The sequence below is a fragment of the Pristis pectinata genome, chromosome 13 (genome assembly GCF_009764475.1).
Source record: "Pristis pectinata isolate sPriPec2 chromosome 13, sPriPec2.1.pri, whole genome shotgun sequence".
Taxonomy (NCBI): Eukaryota; Metazoa; Chordata; class Chondrichthyes; order Rhinopristiformes; family Pristidae; genus Pristis; species Pristis pectinata.
In genome coordinates this window covers 45,978,430-46,000,349 of record NC_067417.1, presented here as the reverse complement: position 1 = coordinate 46,000,349, position 21,920 = coordinate 45,978,430, and the positions used below count along the sequence as shown (strand labels likewise).

Here is a 21,920-nt window from a genome sequence, read left to right as displayed (position 1 = left end):
TTGTCGAGGCAACGAGTTCCTGCCCTTGCTGGGGGAGAGAGCTGAGAGGTGATTAACCAGAGAGGCTCTGACCAGACAGTTGGTGGTGACACCACTTATCCTGTGCTAGGTACTTCACTGCCAAGTGCTTTGATAAGTGGAGCCCATTTCACGGGGAATATGTCGCATTAACCATGGCTTTCTGACTGCACTGTGTGGATGCTAGGCACATTCCATCCTATCGATTGTGCTTATGTCAAGCTAGAGATTGATTCCCAATTAGTTTCCTGATTTGTGAAAGAGAATTATGGATGTAGAATGAACCAGGCCCTTCGGCCCACCAAGTCCGCACTGACCATCAACCACCAATTTACATTAATCCTACGTTAATCCATTTCTTTATTTTCCCTGCATTCCCATCAACTCCCCCCAAGACTTCCTAGTTGACAAAGCCTCAACTCCTTCCAGCATCTGGTTTGCAGGATAAAATGTCAGCTAAGGGAGATTTTGGGGCTTTCCCCAAGGCTTGCCTCCAGAATGCTCTCATCTTTTAAACGTTTCCCTTTCACCCCTGCATTCCTTGGACCACCACCTTATTGTGCAGTCTCCACATATAGTGAACCCACCCCACCACCGAGAGTTCAAGTACTGTTCAAGTAAATCCTTGCTTGATACATCCTCTCCAATGAATGGACATTTCATAATAGAGATAAGTCTCTCAGTTGGCCTTGTGCGGTGTGAACCCTACAATTGGATGGGAGCTGAGAGTCATAATTTTAAAGCTGCTTTTTTTTCCACTATTAGCTTCCTCTTCCATTTTAATCTCTCACAGTTCCAGACAGGAATTTTATTTTTAAGGCAGTCTATCCATTTTATTCCTCTTTCCCTGAAGGATGACAGGAGTCGGTAGCTATCTTGATTGTTGCAAGGGGCAAGGTTGCCTTACAGTGTGGATGCTAGTGGATAGATCCAGATGGCGTTCCCCTCTCCAGGTTCACCAGTGCTGGGCTAGCTGACCTCTGCCGCTCCAGAGGGGCTTTCCACTGGTTGCCAGGGGTGAGAGTTGACTAGCTAGTCAAAGAAGGCATCGTTGCCAGGCTAGACTCTGAAACATTCATATCTGGAGGGGATACATGTGATTAAATAAAACTTTGGGTACAGATACCTAACCTGTCCCCTGTAACTTCCATTCCCACTCCATTTACACCCCACTGATAACTAACCGAACCAGGGTATGATAAAACTCCAATATTGCGCCATCCAACTATTCAGAAATTCTGGTTCATTGTCCAACCTGCCATCTAAAATCCCAATGGTTCACCAATTGGCTCCAGTGGAAGAAAGGAATGAGGCAAATAGACAGGTGCAGTTGCCCACACTGATACTTTTTAAAAGGCACCATTGATTACCTATGATTCCCTAGATGTTTCCTGAGTTCCCTGTCCATTCACCAGGGCCCCAGTTCTTGTGTTCTCCTGAAACTTGGCTGACCTTGTTATCTGTACTCCCTTTGAAATTGGGGTTCACCAAAATTTATTACTCCACCATGTAAATTTTTTTTAAAAATGAAGCATGTGATGGGGCTTTGATATAATAACCTCTGATAGTGTGGAAAATCTGCTTGTCCGACAGTGTTGGATGAAAGGAGTTTTGCTGTAGTAACATTCCTACCAGGGGTCCACACCAGGGTGACTTTGCACAATGAATCAGGATTAGGTGGTAGGGAGTAGAGAGGAGGGGTGAGGGGGAAGCCTCATCTTCAACGTGTGCCACTCTTTGATACAATTTAAGGTGGTTCACAGGATCCATATGTCGAAGGACAAGTTAGCCAGTTTTTATCACCATATAAATCCTATATGTGATAGATGTAATTCAGAGGTGGCTTCCCTGACACATGTTTTGGTCCTGTCCTCTCTTGGAAAAATATTGGAAAGACATTTTTAACATTATTTCAACTGTATTGAATATTGATTTACAACCTCACCCAATCACTGCAATTTTTGGGCTACCAATGATGGAATCTGGCCACTTACCTGCTGCTGCTTGTTGTATGATTGCCTTTGTTACATTAATGGCCAAGCGATCTATTTTGTTTAAATGGAAGGATCCAATACCTCCCACTACTTTTCAATGGTTTTCTCAAACTATATCATGTTTAAACTTAGAAAAAATTAGGAGTGGCACTGTTGATTCTTCGCTTAAATTTGAAGAAGTTTGGAGTCCATTCATTCAATATTTTCATAAGATATAGATCCCTTTTCAATAGTCTTTGAACTTAGAGGAGCGGAGAGTTGACGACATAATGCTCTTTGTTCATTGAGAAATATCGGTCCAGTTTTTTCTTTTGAAATTTTTTTAGTTTGTTTCGTTTTATTATAATTTTTTTTTGATTTGGGTTTTTTTATATAATCTTTTTCTTTCTCTTTTTGATTTTTTTTGTGTAATATATTCGTTTACCAAGAAACCGTGGGGCCTAGAATATATTTTTTATTCTTTATGACTATATATGTCATGATTGTCCTCCTGATCTCTTTGTATTACGTGTATAATTACTGACGTTATATGTATTAATCTGTATTAATTTGAAAATTAATAAAAAGATTGAAAAAGAAAGAAGGGGGAAGCCCCTTTTGGTGCTGTATTGAGCACAGCCCTGTTCCCTGTCCTGCACCAGCAGTAATTTGCACCTTGTGTCTTTGTCCTCGCCCACAGAGGCGTGGGCCCAGGCTGTAACACACGGGAGATCGCAGACAAGCTCATCGACCTGAAGGCGGAGATAGAGGACCTAGATCGGCGGGAGCAGGAGTTGGACCAGCAGCGAGTCTGGGTACAGCAGAGCATTCAGAACGTGACAGACGACATCGAGAACAGCAGATATCCTTTGACAGAGCCCCTATCCACTCCTTCAACCTCCGCACCTTTCCTCACGGGCGATGCACAAACTCGCGTTGTGTGCAGCTGCACATTGGTTCGAGGTGCCTGACTGCCTGTGGAGCCTGTTTGTTCTGGGCAGATTCCGTGAGAGTAGAGCTGAGCTCTGGGAGGAAAACTGAACCTTGCCCTTCCTCTCTCCATTTGACCCCATCAACAAGCAGGATTGCTTGAGCTTCCCCACAGGCCTCTCTCTTCCCTCCATCTCCAGTTTACGAACAGAAGAATTGGGAATGGGAGCAGGCCTCTTGCTGCCTCGAACCTACGCCACCACTGAATTAAATGGTCTGGTTGCAACCTCAGCTTCATATTCCCATGTACCCCTGATAACCTTCACTTACCACCTAGGCCCCCACCCCACCCCCTCCCAGCTTATCAATAAAGTACCTCTGCCTTTTCTAAAAAAAATACTCGAGACTTTACTCCCACCGCCCTTTGACAAGGAGGGCTCCAATGACTCACCACCCTCTGAAGGAGAGAGTTTTGCATCATCTGTCTTAAATGGGCTGACCCCTAATTTCTAGATTTTCCTGCAAGAGGCAGTGCATCTACCTTGTCAAGACCTCTGGTAATCCAATCAACTACCTTCTCTCCCTTCTAAACCCCAAAAGATACAAGCCTAACCTGTCTGGCCTTTTGTCAGAAGACAACCCAGCTTCCCTCCTCTCACTGGGTGGTACCACCAGGAGCCTGCCTGCACATCTGCCCTTCAAGCCTGAGTCGTGATGTAGAATCTTGTAGGGTCTACCCTGTGGCTGTCCAGTAGGGGATGCTGGGTGGCCTTTTGTGACCGAGGCAGTTGTCTGCACCTGCCTGGGATTGATAACTAACTTCCTCCTCCTCCCATTAGCACACCCCACCAGTCCCCAGAAAGCTGCCCTGGAGATGTGAGGTTGACACTTGGCCGTTGGGAGCTACAGCAGCAGGTGGTTCACCCACCTGGAGGCGACATCACTATTGACCTTGTGTACCCTTAACTGCTTTGCTTCACGTTAGCGTATGTGACGCATGAAGATATGTGCCGATGTTTCAAAGGTGAGCAATTCTCAGGCGTGGGCCCCAGGATCTGGGGCCATTGTCCTGGGGGACGGTGACTGGGGAGAGGATTGATGCAGGGCCCCACTTTGTGCCACGTCCTCAAATGTAAACCTGTGTCCCTGAAACTTTGTGCCCCTCGGGGCTGAGCTTCTGCAGCTGGAGTGGGAAGAGTTGCTGATGGGGATCGTGCCCTTTGTTGACATTCCTTATTCACCAAGACTTGCGGTCTGTTGTCTCGCCCATGTCCTGCCCCCGGTGAATGTTCTCGTGTGGTGCTGAGTCACTGTGAATGTGGTTGGAGATTTGCAAGGTGTCCGTTAATGTATGTCTTTTTATGTGCAGGTGATACGCTATTAGCAATCCAGGCACCCTCGGGCACACAGCTGGAAGTCCCCATTCCGGAGGGGGTGAGTACTTCAGGACATCACGGCCTCTCTGCTCCATCTCCGTTCCCTCTATTTCCCCCACCCCTGTCGAGTTGTGGCCTTGTGCCTGCTGCTCTTCTCCGCCTGGTTGCTGAGCCCCTTGCTTATTTTGTAGGTCCCAAATGGAGTGAAGAAATACCAGATCCACCTGAAGAGCACGACTGGTCCCATCAACGTGTTGCTGGTGAACAAGGACACGTCCTCCTCCTGTCCGGTCGTGGTGCCGGTGCCCCCACCCGAAGACCTCATTCACTGCCCTCCCACGGTGCACACCACCCCACAAAGGCCTGTCCTCGCCAGCAGCCAGGAGGCCGAAGCCAGGTCCCCAGCCCGACCTGCCTCTCCGTCCACTGCCCCTCAGATACCTCCCCACCCGCCCACAGCAGCGACGCCCACAGGTAAGCCTTCTCCTGCAGCTGTGTGACCTTTCTGCCTTCAGAGGGCAGCGGTTGAGCAGCCGATGGGAACTGGGTGGGTGGACCCAGTCCACATTTGGTGCTTAGTTTTTCTCAAAGGTGCATTGCCACTGAATGATTCCCCATGGTGGTGGTTGCCGACAATCAGATGCTAATATGGTGGCCGGGACACCTACCTAGTGCGTTGAACTGCTAGAGTTATTATTTATTTCGAATTAAGTGAAATGAGCGTTTGATCGGGTAAGTCTAATGGCTGCAGGGGGAGCATGTCAAATCGCTCCACTTTTAAAAGGTGCTTCCACTCCCTTCCCCGCAGTCACCAGCAGCCTCCTGCTGCCTCTTATCTGCTGATGCCACCTGTGTCTCTGCCTCCCCCCCCCCTGCTCCTCCTCTGTTTTTCTCTTTCCCTTGACCTTTTGACTTCCCTCCTCTTCAATGGAAATGTAACGAGTGCACAAGGGAAAGGAAACCGGTCGCAGTCTCCGTGTAGTCAACGAGTGATTGACTCTGGCTGTGTAGAAGGTTTTCAATAACCTTCACATCTGTGTCCTGGTTTCTTGCTCCACTTGGATTTGATATTTTCCCCCTCCGTTCCTAGGAGATTGCACAGTGCCGCACATACAGTCTTGCCATTCACGTGCATCATCCACGGCTGCACGTACAGACTTGCTCTCCACGTACATCACCCAGGGCTGCGCATACATTGCCTTGCCAGCAGGTGCACCGCCCAGATTTGCCTGTTGTTCCTTTTCTTTCTTTTCCAATCTTATTAGTTTTCCAATTAATACAGATTAATATATAGCATCAATGTTTGTACATGTAATACAAAGAGATCAGGAGAACAATCATGGCATGGATGATCATAAAGAACAATAAAGTATAAAAAAAATCTGTAGATCCAACAATCTCTTAGTGAATGATTATAATATAAAAGAAAGGAAAGAAAAAGATTTATTATATAAATATAAAAGAAAGAAAAAAATCCCCAAAACAATAAGAAAAATTATAAACAATATATCAAACCAAACTAAACTAAACAAAAAAAAATTAAAAAAAAAACACAAAATAAAACTGGACTAAAATTTCTCAGTAGAAACAGAGCAATATTATGTCGTCAACTCCATTCCTCTAAGTTGAAAGGTTATTACAAGGGGATGTATATCATGTGAAAATATTGAATAAATGGACTCCAAACTTCCTCAAATTTAAGCGAAGGATCGACAGTACCACTCCTAATTTTTTCCAAGTTTAAACATGATGTAGTTAGAACTATTGAAAAGTAGTAGGGGGTATTGGATCCTTCCACTTAAGCAAAATGGATTGTTTGGCCATTAACGTAACAAAGGCAATCATATGGTTAGCGGAGGCAGATAAATGGCCAGACTCTATCCTTGGTAATCCAAAAATTGCAGTGATAGGGTGAGGTTGTAAACCAATCTTCAATACATTTGAAATAATGTTAAAAATATCTTTCCTTGTAATCCTAAGTACGACCTAATACAATGTATTCAGTAGTATTTTTACTTTTTTTTGATGCATGTAGTCTGTATTTTTTTCATGGATATAATAAAAATATTGTAAAGAAACTAATAAAAATCTTTCCAATATTTTCCCAAAAGAGGACAAGACCAAAACAAATGTGTCAAAGAAGCCACATTCGATTTACATCTGTCACATATAGGATTTATATGTTGATAAAAACAAGCTAGCTTATCTTTTGACATATGGGTCCCGTGAACTACCTTAAACTGTATCAAAGCGTGTCTGGCATACATTGAAGGTGTATTAACTAAATGAAGAATTTTCTTCCAAGTCTCTGTAGGTAAAGCTGTCTGGAGTTCACTTTCCCATTCATTCTTAATTTTGTCCAGTGATTCTGGACGAATTTTCATAATTAGATCATAGATTATTGCTATCAAGCCCTTCTAACAAGGATTAAAACTGAAAATTTTTTCCGTAATTTCAGTTTTGTAAGGTGTCGGAAAAGAGGGTATAGTAGCTTTTAAAAATTTCTAATCTGCAAAATATCGAAAAAGTTGTGATCTAGACAAATTGTATTTGTTAGAAACATTGTTCAAAAGACGAAAAACAGTTATCAATGAATAAAATCACAAAACAATACTAATGCCCTTTCCTTTTCCCAAATGGAGAAAGCTGAGTCAACTCTGGATGAATGAAAGAAAAACTTATATTGAATGGGACTTGATTAAATTTATTCAATCCAAAAAATTTACGAAATTGAAACCATAATCGTATTGTATGTTTAGCAATTGGGTTAATCATATGATTACTTAATTTGGTAAGTTCAAAAGGCAGTGGAGCTCCTAAAATAGAAACTAATGAAAATTCAAGTACTGATTGGGACTCAAGGTGTACCCATTTGGGGTGTTGAATTACATCTGACTCTTGTATCCAAAAAATTAACTATCTAAAATTGCCCAATAATATAATCTAAAGTTAGGCAAGGCCATACCACCATCTTTTTTTAGTTTTTGTAAATATTTCTTACTTAACCTTGGGTTTTTATTCTGCCAAATATATGAAAGAATTTTAGAATCAATAGTGTCAAAAAAAGATTTCAGAACAAAAGTTGGAATCGCTTGAAATAAATATAAAAATTTTGGTAAAGTATTCATCTTAACCGCATTAATTTGGCCTACCAATGATAAAGACAGTGGGGACCATTTAGTGAATAATTGTTTAACATGGTCAATTAAAGGTAGTAGATTAGCTTTAAATAAGTCCTTATGTCTCTTGGCAATCTTAATACCTAAATACATAAAATAGTCAGTTACCAATCTAAAAGGTAATTGGCTATAAATTGGGGTTTGCATATTTAATGGAAAAAGTTCGCTCTTATTTAATCTATAGCCAGAAAAAACGGATTTGCCTATTGATCCTAATGTTCTCTGGTGTGTGAGTGGTAGTAGCTCCTATTCCCCTTCCTCTGTTCTCTTACCCAGGGCCCTACTCAATACCTGAGCTCTGCATCACCCCCTGCATCATTGGTGTATATTTCTTCCCTCTCCCAAGTCTCACCTCCATGACATTCTGTGCTGTTTACAGTCATTCCTATTGCAGTGGGTGTTTTTGGGAATGATTAAAATATAATCTTGTTATCAGTGGTATATATGGAATGAAGGCAGGGTTGCCCTCTAACTTTGTAGTCTGATCTGCAATTGAATAATTGGCCGGTAGTGACTTGGGCACTGACTTGTTCACAGTGCACTTGGTTCCCTGGACAGGAGCTGCTGCCTGTTGCTCAGTGGGGCTTGGACACCTTTGTTACGCTGTGACCTCTGACATCATCTGTTTCCTCCCCCAACACCTTGCCTCCCTCTCAGTGCCCAGTGTGTCAGCTCAAGAGCCCCAAAACAGCGCCAGCGGTGTCTTAAGCCTCGAGCCCCTCAACCTGCTCCCAACGTCCGCCTGTCAAGCCACAACTATGGAGACACAGCCTCTGGAATCTTCCGCCTCGTTGGACAGCAGCACGTCTTTGTCCAATCCCACTACCTCCTTCGTTCCAATCAAATCTGAACCTTCAGTGGGTGAGTTGTGTTTTACTGCTGTCAGCTCACATCTGCTCTGAGGGCTGATGTTGAAGTTGCATAAACTTGGTTTAGTCCTGAGCTTGGAGTGGAGCACCTTGCCTTTGCAAAGTAAAGTTGAGGAAGGTTATGGACCAACCAAGCTCCCTCCCTGTGGTGCCACAGTAGCGCAACTGGTAGAACTACTGCCTCACAGCTCCAGTGATTCAAATTCGGTGCTGTCTGTATAGAGTTGGCACATTCTCCCTGTGAATGCGCAAGTTTCCCCCCATGTGCTCCGGTTTCTCCCCTCGTCCCAAAATAGTCTGAGTTGGTCGGTTGATTGCATGCTGTAAATTACCTCTAGTATGTAGGTGGGTGGCAGAGTCCGATGGGAGTTGATGGAAATGCAGGCAAAATAAAATTGGTTAGTGTTGGATGTATGTAAATGGGTGGTTGATGGTTGGCTTGGACTCAATGGGCTAAAGGTGTCCTGTCCGTCTATGACTCCATGTGCACGCATTTGGGTCACAGGAGAGCCTGGTCTATCTTTGTTGCTGGTGAACTTTGCCACAGCCCGGAGCCCAGGTTTGTGTTGCACATCTTTGCGTTATCACCATTGTGTGATCTCCCAACCCACAGCCAGCAGCAGCGGAAATAGGTCATGGAGTTAAAGCTCAGAGCTGTCATTGTTACTGCCTACATCGTGCCCAAGCCTGCCCCTTGGAAACGCTAGTGCTGAGGCGGTGTGGCTACAACAGTGGAATCCTCCATCTGTACTGGGGAACTGTTACACCCAGCACGCTGCAAGGACAGCCCCCACGAGGCTGATGTTTAATCACTTCCTGATTTGTAAGAAGACGCTGCAGCAAAGGCAGTAGATGCTCTCAGATGAAAAGAGGAGCCAGAATCTCCTCCCACCCATCGACAGCTGTAGCTCGTTGACCACAATCCCGAGACTCTGGTTCATTGACCATGATCCTGTTCGCAGAAGAGCAGGAAGTAATTCCTCCTTCACTTCAGGAGTTCCTAACCATCCCTACCTCCATCCTGCCTCTCCCAGTCTCTAGTTTAAGTACTCTGGTAGAAGCCAGTCCACTGAGCCCTGCCCTGTGCTTGTAGCACTGGTCAGAAGAGCTAGCACGCCCCACTCCACTGTTTGTTGGCTGCTGAGTTTACACTGCGCTTGTGGGGCTCTGCCTGTCTATTTCTTTCTGTTTGGTCCTTTGGTTTGACTCTGCCCTCCACCCCCCTCCCCAACTCTTCTCTTTTTGGGGTAACATGGTTGTGGTTTTCTTTCACAGAATTGGAGTTTCCTAAAGAACTAACGGAGATGTTTGACCCCACTAAAGGTAGGTGTGACGGTCAGTTGCTCTGCCAATGGAGTGTTGTGTCTTTCTCGGTGGGTTTTGCAGTTGCTTTACTAGCTCAGCACAGAGCAATCCAAGACACTCGCAGTAAGGTTCCCTTTCCTTGAACTTGTCTATCCTTGTCGAGAGGGCCCTTCTGCAAGCAGTGATCCTGAACTGCTGTAACTTGCAGATTTTCAGTGGATCTGGCATCAGAGCAGGAATTGGTGGAGTTGTCTCTGTGACCAGAGCAGTTCCCAGCTCTGACCTCGCTGCGGTTGCCGTCTCTCTCGGGATGGAACCCTGGCGAACTTCCACAATTCTGTGGACGGGAGCGGTGAGAATGTCTTGTCTTAGACTGGGCACCAAAGTTCTGGGGTCTTCTCTCACTGCTTCTCTCCCTTTCTGCTCAGTGTCTCTTTGGTGTATTGTCACCCTCTAGTGTTCAGTCCTACAACTGCAGGTTGGCCAACTTAACCCGATGAGTTTTCTCCTGGTGAACAAGGACTCTTGTCCATTCAGAGATACCAACTGTGAATATCGTCCCTGATGTCTGTGCCCCCTCCTCTCCGTGCAACCCCCTTCCATCTCCCTACAGCACTTCAGTGACATTCATGGCCAGATTTCCCACCCATTTGTGCCCAGTGTTGATCTTCAGCCTGAAGCAATGCCGTGCCTTTGGAGTATCCTCCACTTGCCTGGATGGGAGAAGCTCCAACAGTATGAAGCTCACTGTCATCCAGGACAAAGGGACCCATTTTATTGGCACCCTGTTCACTACCCAAAACTTCAATTCCCGCTACTACCAGTGCACAATGGGTGCAGTTTGTACTGTCATCAAAATGCACTGCATTTACTGACCTAGGTTGCACCACATCATCTCCCAAACCCATGACCTGGGCTGCAAATGACGATGGCAGCAAATATCTGGGGAACCGCCCCCTTCAGGCTTCCTTCCACGTTAGACGCCATCCTGACTTGGAAATATGTTGCTGTTCCGTGATGGCTGAGTCTAAATCCTGGAGCTCCCTCCCTAAACAGCACCAGGGATCACCTTCACGGTTCAAGTAGGTGCCTGACCACCACCTTTTTCAAAGGACAGTTAGGGATGCGCAGTAAATGCTGGCTTTGCCACCAATGCCCAGATCCTGGGGAAAAATAAATAGCTTTACAAGATAGAACTTCGTTTTCCAGCTCATACTCTCTGCTGCAATTCTGCCTGTGCTGGGTTTAGTTCTGCCCTACCATGTTCCCTTCACACCCCAAACACCACAGATTGCAGACAGAGCTGAGGTTCAGTAAGAAATGCTGTCTGCAGTCATTATGCTACAGTGAGTCTGAACTAAATCTGACGTGGTCTGATGGTTATCTGTTGCTCACTGCAGTAGATTTTCCTGCTGGAGAGTCCCCCGAGGCCCCAGCTGGAAGTGAAGCCCCAATGAACTGTGGTCTGCTGGGGCCATGCAGCCTTTGAGTTTCACAAATCTTAGACCACCTTATCACAGCATGGATGCAAGGAGTTTGTTTCCCCTGACTGAGGAGACTGCAGGGGTGGGGGGTTAGAGTCACCAAATTAGGGATCAGTCATTCGGGATAGAGGTGAAGAGAAATTTCTTCACCCAGAAGGTGGTGAATCTTTGGAACTGCCAAAGGTCGATAGCTTGGATATTAAGGGAATTGAGCTATTGATTTAATGGATGAAAATGGTGCTGAGGTAAAAGATCAGCTGTAATTTATTGGAGCTGGTACCAGTGGCCAGTCTGGTCTCTGTTTTGTTGGTTGTGAAGATTTGTATCTTCCTCCTACATTCTCAGTGAACTGTGCCACTGATCTTATGAATTAAGGCTCCATCTTTTTCCATTGGTCTTCACTGCATGATCTCATCAAGTGGGGCAGTCTGATGAAGGGAGAGTTATGAAGCTAATTCAAGTATAAGGTTGCCGTGAGGTTTAATAGTTTTTTTCCTCCAGATAATTATGGGAGTTTTTGTGGCACTAGGTGGTCATAGGCAGGTGTGCAGGACAAGACAGGTGACAGCTCCCACTCTCAGCCCAATTTAACAGTGGGGACTTTCCAGATAAGATATGCAAGTTAAGTGTCTTTGCCTGCGGTGTTTATTATCACACTAAGAAAACTGACAGAAACTGGAACCAGGAGAGTTGGAGAGTGCCAGGTGTTGATGGTGAAATGGAACTTGTGCTGCCACATGCATCAGCGAAAGATGTCGTCTCCCCCCACCCCCCCCAACACACACACACGCGCGCACACACACCCCATCTTGGAAGTGATAATAGGCGGGTATGGAATAGTGTGTCGCTTTGGATCGCTGGGGGCGATTATTAGATGGTGTGTACATCAGGATTGCTGGGCACTGGATCTCTTCAAATTGATGGCTGAACGGCAGTTCTTTATGCATTTCTATACAGGCTACAAGCAGAGTTGAAAGGTGACTGCACAGTGTAAATCAGAGAACTCTCTCTGCCTCTATCCAGTTGTTGCTTAAATCAGAGGTTCAGGCTCTCCAGCTGTCCTCTTTTGCTCGTAGGTTTGGCTTATTTTCTTGGTGTGGTACATTGCCTGCATTGGTTTACTAACTTTCAAGTGTAATCTGGAAAGTCCCTGTTGCTAAACAGGTTGAGAACGTGTTTTGTTTTTCGTTTCCTGGTCCCCACCTGCATGCCCGATCTTCCCTCAGACTGACCCCTCAAAACCTCTCCCAGTTTAACTCGGCTGGCCACTCAACAGCTGTATTTCAAGTAGGTCAGCAGTCCCCGTCCAGGGAGAGTCTGGCCTTTACTCTGCAAGTTGCAGATTCCAGCTTCACACCTTAGGCTTTGGTCTTCTAAAGTGAGTAAGAAATGCACAGGGTGAGGATACAGAGGTGTGACACGACTCTGCATGTGGACAATTTCATGGCACACCAGAGCACTTTGCAGCCAATTAAGTGTAAGCGACACGTAGTTATTGTGTAGACAACAGTGCACTGACCTAGTGCTAATTCACAAATCTGTGTAAATGTGGATTAGGGGATAAGTAGCCAGTGAATGGGAGAAATCCCTACTTGTTATTCCAAGGGTGTGGTGCTCCCTCTCTACTTAAGTGAGCCGGGTGGTGAGGATGAGTTATTGACTGGGGAATGTGCCCCGGCGAAGGCAGAATGGCTCTCAAAGTGCAGTGTGACGCAGTTACTAGAGCTGCTGCCTCATCGTTGGCAGTGACCTGTATTCGGTCCTGTCCCCTCCGATGCTGTCTGCGTGGAGTTTCGTGTTCTCCCTGTGACCGTGTGGGTTTTCCCCTGGTGCTCTGGTTTCCTCCCACATTCCAAAGATGTGCATGTTGATAGGTTAATTGACCACTGTCAGGTACCCTAGTGTGTAGGTGAGGGGTGGAACTTGGGGGGAGTTTGATGGGGAAAATGGGCGATTAAAATGGGATCCACGTAGGATTGGTGTGAATGGGTGCTTGATAGTCAGCACTGACTTGGGCCAAAAGGCCTGTTTTGTCTTGTGTGACTGACTGAGGTAGAAAGCTTTTAGTAGAGGGAGAGAGTTGGGGTGGAGATTAAAGTTATCATTCTATTTACTTGGCTTGGAAATGATTAGACCTTCTTGAGGCTTCACCTTGCACCCATCTGCAGATGTAGGAACGCCATGTTTCTTTCTCCACACACTCCACAGAGTAAAAGCTGAGCTGTTGTGCTGACTGCTAACCGGGGTTTTCCTCTGAAGCTGCCAGCGGTCAGCCGTTAGTGCCTTAGTATGTCAGTGGATGTGTGGTGAAAGTTGGAGGTAAGGAGCCAAGGCTGTTGGTTGGATGCCATGGTTGGGCTGGCCACTCCACTCGATGTGGAGCAGTGACATGCAAGGTGGGCAGTGTGACAGTCTGAAGGTTCATGCAGCCAATAAACCAAAACTATTCTTGTTACTGTTGTTATACACTTTTAATGTCTTTCATTAAATTTGCTCCTCTTTGTTGGAAATTACTGAAACAGTCCTTAAATGCCTCTGACTATCATAGACATTTGTAAACTGTTTTAAAGTCTTTGCAGGCTTATGAGCTGGATATTCTGGGGTCCACTCACTGCCTGGAGCCCACTCTGCCTCATTCCACAGAGGTAAGCTTGGGAGGGCAGGGAATGCAAGTGACAGGGTGGGCCCAGCCCAGTTAGATTCTGGACTTCCCCAAGAGGGCTTGGTTGCTGAGCACCTTCAGGATGCACATCTATAAATTTTGGGATCTTAAGAGAATCAAGGAATATGGGGCTAATGCAAGAAAGTAATGTTGGGGTAAAAGATCCACCTTCATTTTCACGGCAGCAGAGCAAGCACGAGGGCCTACTCCTACTTCTGTTTCTTAAGAGTCTGGTGAAAAGCACCACTAACTCTTTCTGTGCAATAGATTGGATGGAAAGTGGGGGAGATCACAAAAGTGAGGATGCAGTGAGGGACTGGTGTGATCTAGTCAAGTTGGATGAGTAGGCAGATACATTTTAAGGTGGATGAAAGTGAGGTTATCCACTTTGCTTCGAAAAATGGACATTATCTGAATGGTGACAGATTGAGAAAAGGAACAGTGTAACGAGATCATCTTGTCCACCAGTTGCTGAAAGCAAGTGGTCAGTTGGAGCAAGCGGTTTAGAAGGCAAATGGTACATTGGTCTTTGTTGCTGAAGATTTGAGTACAGAAGCAGAAATGTCTTCCTGCAGGTGTAAAGGGCCTTGGTGAGACTTCATCAGGAGTTTTATGTGCAGTTTGATCTCTATCTAAAGAGGAATGTTCTTGCCATTGAGAGAATACGATGAAAGTTTACTAGATGTATGAGAGCTTGGATCGGTTAGGCCTCCTGTTGGAGCATAGGACAGCGGATCTCATCGAAACCTTTAAAATTCTAACAGGACTAGACTAGAGGCAGGGACAATGTTCCCAATAGTTGGAGTCTAGAATGAGTTCACAATCTTGGGATACAGGATACGTCATTTAGAACCGAGCAGAGAAATTTCTTCACCTGGAGGGTGGTGAACCTGTGGGAAGCCGCTGGTGCTCAGGTCATTACATGTATTCAACTGGGAGGCAGGTGTACTTAATGCTGGGTGGAGCAAGGGAAATTGGGAGAAGGGGGAACAGGGTACCGAAGGTGGGTGATTGGCGATGATCACACTGAATGGTGGAGCAGCCCTGAAGGTTCAAATGACCTACTCCAGCTTCTATTTTCTAGTAATAAACAACTTATTCTTGCTATCTGATGATACCCATGCTTTTTGTTTTGCAGATGTATGGATTCTGACCTCATTGATGAGCTCATGTCTTCAGAAGGTGAGAATGCACTGTGTGAGACTCAGGTAGGGTGGGTGTGCGATGGATTCTCTTGGGGTGGAGATGAATGGTATTGTTTTGTGGTGGTGGGCTGCTTTAATTGACTCCTGTGGGAAGCACGCCTTTTGTTGCTGTTGTACCATGGGTCTAAACCTTGCTGCCATACCAGCGATCATTCATGTACCCACTGTGTCGCTCTGTTTCCTTTGCAGTTTTGCTCCTCTGTTGAGGCTGTCTCCACCTCCTGGAGACCATGACTATTACTTCAACCTCGATGACAGCGAAGGCGTCTGCGACCTCTTCGATGTGCCCATTCTCAACCTTTGACCTTCTCTGGCCTTGGTCACCTGGCAGCTGTGTATAAGACTTTTAAAGAAACAATCTTTTAACAAAACAAAAAAAAAAGAAAAAAATATTTTTTTCGAACAGAGGAAATGGCATCTTTTGCAATTCTACATTGATCTCCAGGAGTGAGTGAACGTTTGATGTGATTGCACCAGAATACGGTGAAGCGATTATTGTCGATGAGCGTTGCTGGAATGTTTGGCAGTTTTGTGTTTTTTTTATTAACTTGCTCGCCTTGAAGAGGTTGCTGGGATCGTTCTTCAGTCCAGGGGCCAAGCACAGTCTGATCCAGTATCGTATTTGCGGCTGGCAGCTCTGGTGCTGCTTCAGTTACCCAGGGAATGGGCGCGTGGGCTTGTGCAAGATACCAATGTGGCGCCAAGTGCGAGCTGCCATTCCATCTGGCTGGAGGTCGCCAACTTGGATGAATGTGTTCACCTTACTGTCAGGCTTGAGTCCTCCCTCTACTCCATGGATGTGCCACTGGCCTTGTCCGTCTCCTTCCATTGCTGTTCAACAAGTGACATCAAGTGGAACAGTCCATTTCAAGGCAGTGGAGGGGGGGCACTTACAAAGCCGTCAGTTTTAAAAGTTAAGAGGGTTGTTTTAAACCTCCAGATTTCAATATTAACTCTAAATCAGGGTCATTGCCTGAAAAATCGACGCCGTCCCAAATTTATCTCTGTTTCTCTTTGTGTGTGTGTCTGGGTGTGTCTCCCACCAACCCCCCACCCCCCCCACGTGATCTGTGGCTGCTTCACTTTGCCAAACACACCAGCATAAAAATGGAATTGTGCTCCTCTTATCTGAGTGTGGCGGGCAGAACTGGAATGGGCCGGTGAAGAGGGGTGAGGAGCAATTCTAAGAGCTGCGAGCGTCAAGTCTTCCTGTACCCTGCTCTGTGTTAATTGACCCTCCAGGGATTTGGGTGTTGTTGTCAATTAGCCCAGAGGAAATTGCACTGTGCTGTCAGATACAAAGGGCTTAATCCTTTAGTGTTGGGTTTCTTTCTTGGTGTTGGGCTGCTTTTTGGAGGGGGTTCTTGAGAGTCTACCACTTAGCATAAGAGAACAATTCTCCTCTCGAGAGACCTTTCCAAAATTGATGTATGCTAGTGGCATTTGTTTTTTAAATGCTCACTAGGCATTTTGACCTGGTGGATGTCTCCTCTGAATGAGGCACTGCCTTTTGGCTGCCCATCCTGCACAAAATGGCCTCTTATGGCCACACCCTGACTCGCAAACTGATTTTCCTTGCCATCGTCCAGTTTTCATTTTTTTGGGGGAAGGAACATGTCATTGCTGTGGTTTGTCGCCAGTGTATCCAGTGGTATTGCTCACTAGGTTAAAACAGCTCCTTTCAAGCAGAGAAACATCCTACATCACACCCAAAAGCCAAGTTTGCAGTTGCTAAAGTGCAAGTTTGAATCTTTTACATGAAACATTTTTTAAACGTTAATCCATCAGTGTATTGGGGTTGTCTTGCAGAGACTTTAGTTGGTGGTAATCCTTGAAGATTTGTATGCACAGATCAGAAGCATTGCTTTTATAAAAGTGGAGGTGATCTAGGGGTGGGGGGAGGGGGGTGTGGGAAGGGTGGGTGAGCAGCCCAACTTTGACTCTTATGGTGGCAACTTAACACAGAAAGCTATATTTGCAGATTGAGGGAGGAATGGGGGGAGAGGTTTGGAGGCAGGGTTTGTTTGCATTCCCTCCCCGCCGCCCCCCCCCCACCCCGACCTTGCATCAAGTAAGTCGCCCTGCCGAATTTTGAATGCAGATCCCAGTGGTGTGAGTGTGATTGTATTCATTCTTTATATACACACCACATTCATGTCTTTCCACGCCCCGATGTGGGGGCTTAACTGAAAAGCAGATTAAGCTATGGTGTAGCTGGCCTGGCCTCTAACACTGCACTTCCAGATGCATTCTATTTTGCCTTGAGGGAACCAAACTGCTGAGAGCAGGGTTAGTTTGGGCTGGTCTGTAGTGAAGGTTTGTGACTAGAAAATGGGACTGCCCTGGAATATCTTCCGTTCTGCACGTTATACTGGGAGGCCCAATGGCTCTCTTGTGCTTTACAATTTAGATTGGCTGTATATTTACTACCCCATGTGACTCAGTAGAAAGACAGCACGTTGGTGCAGCTGTTAGCGCTTTTACTTCACGGCACTGATACCCAGGTTCAATGCTGACCTCAGCTGTGGTCTTTGTGGAGTTTACACATTCTCCCTCTGTGTGGGTTTCCTCTGGGTGCTCCAGTTTCCTCCCACATCCCAAAATTGTGTTAGTAGGTTAATTGACGGCTGTAAATTGCCCCTAGTGTGTAGGTGAGTGGTAGAATCTCGGAAGTTGATGGGAATGTGGAGGAAATAATAAAAATTGGGATTGATGTAGGGTTTGTAACTGGGTGGTTAATGGACAGTCTGGACTCAGTGGTCCAAAGGACCTGTTGCCATGCTGCATCTATCTCTGTCATTGTCTGGCCACGTCTCCCATCCCTCTCGACCCTTCCCTGCCAGTGGTCTCCAATTTGCCAACACTACCCATGATCACTGCCTCAGAAGCTGCTTGTGTTTGCAGGCCTTCGGTGATTGTAAATCTGAAATATTCCCTTTTCTTGTGCTGAAGACATCCCTTCCCGCACGGTGTGCACTGTGACTGGGATTGCTCCGAGTTCGACAGCACCTTGCACTGTCAACCTGGTTGTCGTCATTCAAAGCAATCGCTTAGTTTATCCACAAGGGTATTAACGGATTAAGGGTGGCGAACATGGAAGATGTTCACAATTGCAGTTTGGGTGATGGAGGCTGCCCCTGATGGACTGTGGCCTTTCCTACTCTGTTCTCAGTTTCCAAATGTGAACCTTATTCCAAAGATTCACCACCCGCGCCTTTCTTGAATGACCAATCCCTTATTTTGTGACTTTCATCCCTGGTTCTAACCTTCTCAGATAATGGAAACATGCATCTATCCTGCCTACTCTATGTCTCAATAAGATCACTTCTCATTCATCTAAATTGTAAAGTAGTACAGACCCACTGTGCTTAATCTCTCCTTATACAATATGACCCTCTTCCCAGGAATCGGTCTGATGAGTCTTTGTTGCACTCCTCCTGCAAGCACATCTTCCATGGGAAGAGAGGCTGGATCTGTATACTATATTCCAGGAGTATTGGAGTAAGAATGTACAAGTGTCTTGCAATGATATATGGCTATTAGTATTTTTTTTCTAGTTGTTCCTATGTGGACTTTATTTCAATGTTCTATTTTAAAATAAAACTAATAGTTAAAGTCTAGCAAAATAACTATATTAAGGAAGCTCGACTGCCAGGGAGTCTGAATCAAATCAATACAATATGTGAGCCCTATTGCTTTCTGCACAGGCCCTTGATGTCTGCCTTTGCTGTGATGTTCATTCTTTGAACAAACTTTTTTAAAAGAACAAGTCTTATGTCCACACTGACATAATTGGTACTCTTGTTTAAGAATGATTAAGTATCCGGGCCCCTTTCACCATTCAAGCTATTTCCAAATCTTCCAGGGAAAGAAAATAGCAGGTTAACAATCTCTTTTAATATTTGTTTTTAATATAATCAGATAATCCCACTTCCTTTGCCAGGTGGTCTATCATTTTGAGAGTTTAACAATGAAGGAATCGAGAGATTATTCAATGAGCAGCTGGATTTCACTTGCCTGAAACTTCTCTGTAAGTGAAGATGGTTCACTTGCAGGGATGCGTTCTCAATTTGGTGCCTGCTTTGGGTTCATCATTGGAAATATTGTAACGTCATTGCCAAGTGTTTTCCATGCATTGTCACAGCCCCGTCCCCCCCCCCCCCCCCAAATTGGAAAAATACCCCAGTAAACAATGAGTGTGGATTTACCATGGATTGAATGCACAGCAACATGTGGCATTTTCCTGAAAATGAGGGAGGAAAATAGCTTTTGCTTATTGGCTTAACAGGGAATAAAAGGACTCTTTGCCTATTCCTCCCTCCCAACCCTTCCCCAGAAACATTCCCAATGTTGCTTGCTGCCCACATCACACACTTGAATCTACTGCCAGGACTGCAAAATTCACCTCTTCCCACCTCTCTGCTAAAGGCTGTCAGATTGTTTTAATGGTTGCTCCTGTTAGGGTTGAATGACAGTGTTGGACGCTATGACGGGGATGTAAGATGACACTTGTTTTTGGTTCTTGAATATAAAAATTATTTTTGTACTTTTTTTGTGTGGGGGGGGGGGGAGTATTTGAAATCATAACATGCCAGTTTTGGACAATTTACACAAAGCCTTTTGTAAACTGAAATTCATCTCAACATAGCACTTTAGAGAAATCAGATGTTTATATTGTATCATATGACAACAGATGGTCATTCCATTGTAGGCTGGCTTTGCAAAGGAAGAATTTCTATATTATTTTTCTTTTTGTGTTTAATAGTGTCTAAATTGAGGAAAGCGGCTTCACGTTTGCAATATTGCAACTATATTGTCACATTTGCAAACATTGTGTTCCTCGCTTATTGAATTGTAATTTGTTTTACAAGCTTTTTTAAAAGAGATTGGTTGATATTGTATTTTGATTGTTTTGTACCAGACAGCACATGCATGTGTGTCTTCACCATTGCGTCTCCCATTACAGCCCTTGTTCTGTCCTGGTGTTAACTGCAGTGAATTTGGGAATTGTACAGTACTTTAATAAAACTTTTTTTTCCAGATTCAACGTTTATCTATGTTGTGTAGATTTGTTTTGGAAAAAGAATATAACTTTTGGATGTCCAGTGATCCAATACTCCAACCTGCTGCAGAATTTTATAAGTGTTTAACTATTAAGAGATTAAGGGTTAGTGTAGGAAAGTGATCAGATGTCAAAGATCTGCATGATATTGAATGGGATAGCAGACAGTAAGGGGCCAAATAGCCTGTTTATTGTGTAAAATAAAGTTCTCATAGTGGATGGTTGAAGGACAAAGGGTTGAGCATTCTGTCTGTCACTTTAGTTCCACGAATTTAACTTTTTCCCTTTACCCTTCCACCACTTTTCTCCCTTCCCTTATTTCATTCCCTCCTGGTCCCTGCCCTCTCTGATCCTTGCATTCCTGTGTCCCAGACTCACAGCCTTAACTGAGACTGGGGAGGCGTGAAATGGGGAGAGAATCTGAAGTTAGTCTACTGCATCAGGTGTGTATACCTACAAATCACACTAGATATACTGTGGGTTCCTTGAAATTGAGATTGCTCCCACTTAGCAGAATAAAGGATCTCCCACCCCTCCAAGAAGAGTCACCATAACAGCCACTCGGGTGCCAGAAGGAGGTTGGTTACTGTAGAGCAAATTTATTTTAAGTGCAAATCCTTGGTTTTGATTTTCACCCCACCTTGTTTTATAGCCTGTGGCTGAGCATCCAGTGCAGCCTCCTTGGACTTGCTCATCACTCACTTGCTTTTTTTCTTTAAATCTTCCACAGTTGCTGCCATCCACAATTGAAGCCCATGACGATCGAGCTCTGCTTCCTGCACGTCGCAGAAGGTTCGCTTTCCATCTGTTGGCATTTCAAGGCACCCTTTATCAGTTCAATTTGTTTGCATGCATTGGAATGCAGAATTAATCTCTCGCTGTTGAATTTCATTCGTGTGACAAAGCCAGATTAATTAGCAGAACGTGACCAAAATGTGGGCCTGTGAGGTGACTGAAGGGCCATTTCACGCCTCCCCAGTCTCAGTTAAGGTTGTGAGTCTGGGACACAGGGATGCAAGGATCAGAGAGGGCAGGGACCAGGAGGGAATGAAATAAGGGAAGGGAGAAAATATGTATATGGTTTATGAGACACCTTTAACTTCCCAACTCTGACCATGAATCTGTGACGTACTCTGCTCCACTTTGAGATGCAATGTCTGTTCCTTTACTGTTCACACTTTGTGCGCATACTGACTGGTGCTTATGTACTGCACCTTCATTAGCTGCAAGGTGCTTTGGAGCATCTGAAGTCAAGGGAGATGCTCCATAAGTGGACGTCCTTAAAAGAATATGAATCAAAAGTAATTCCAATTCTGCGCAGAGGTGGCTCCAGATGGGTTGCTGTGTTGCCATGGTTACTCAGCAGGTCTGATTTCTGATTGGCTGGAGTAAACATGGTTGATGCGGGTTTGAGTGGAGGTCCTGAATTTGGCCCTAGGCTTTTGCCTGCACACAGGACCCTGGGAGTAAACACTGCCACCTAATGTAGTGGATGCAGGGTTGCCAGCTGTATTTTACAGGACCTCCCTTCTGTTTATAGGCTGTCCCATACAAGATCGAAACTAGCCAGAATCAGGTTTATTATCACTGACGTAGGTCGTGAAATTTATTGTTTTGTGGCAGCAGTACAGTGCAAGACATAAAGACACAAAAATTACTATAAGTTACAAAAACAAATAAATAGTGCAAAAGAGGAATAATGAGGTAGTGTTCATGGACTGTTCAGAAATCTGATGGCAGAGGGGAAGAAGCTGTTCATGAATTGTTGAGTGTGGGTCTTCAGGCTCCCTGATGGTAGTGACGAGAAGAGGGCATGTCCTGGATGGTGACGGTCCTTAATGATGGATGCTGCCTTGA

The 21,920-nt window shown here is 45.1% G+C and overlaps 1 protein-coding gene across 1 annotated transcript in view; it reads left to right on the top strand.

Annotated features, from left to right (window-relative positions):
* The window catches only part of e2f4 (E2F transcription factor 4), a 36,668-nt gene extending 16,634 nt beyond the window's left edge, over window positions 1-20,034 (top strand). Inside the window, exons 3-10 of the mRNA XM_052028504.1 lie at window positions 2,692-2,853; window positions 3,902-3,945; window positions 4,291-4,355; window positions 4,489-4,771; window positions 8,134-8,337; window positions 9,621-9,672; window positions 14,935-14,991; window positions 15,191-20,034. Coding sequence (XP_051884464.1) covers window positions 2,692-2,853; window positions 3,902-3,945; window positions 4,291-4,355; window positions 4,489-4,771; window positions 8,134-8,337; window positions 9,621-9,672; window positions 14,935-14,991; window positions 15,191-15,305 — 982 coding nt within the window. The 3' untranslated portion in view covers window positions 15,306-20,034. The remainder of the gene's footprint in view (window positions 1-2,691; window positions 2,854-3,901; window positions 3,946-4,290; window positions 4,356-4,488; window positions 4,772-8,133; window positions 8,338-9,620; window positions 9,673-14,934; window positions 14,992-15,190) is intronic.
* The last annotated feature ends 1,886 nt before the right edge of the window (window positions 20,035-21,920 follow it).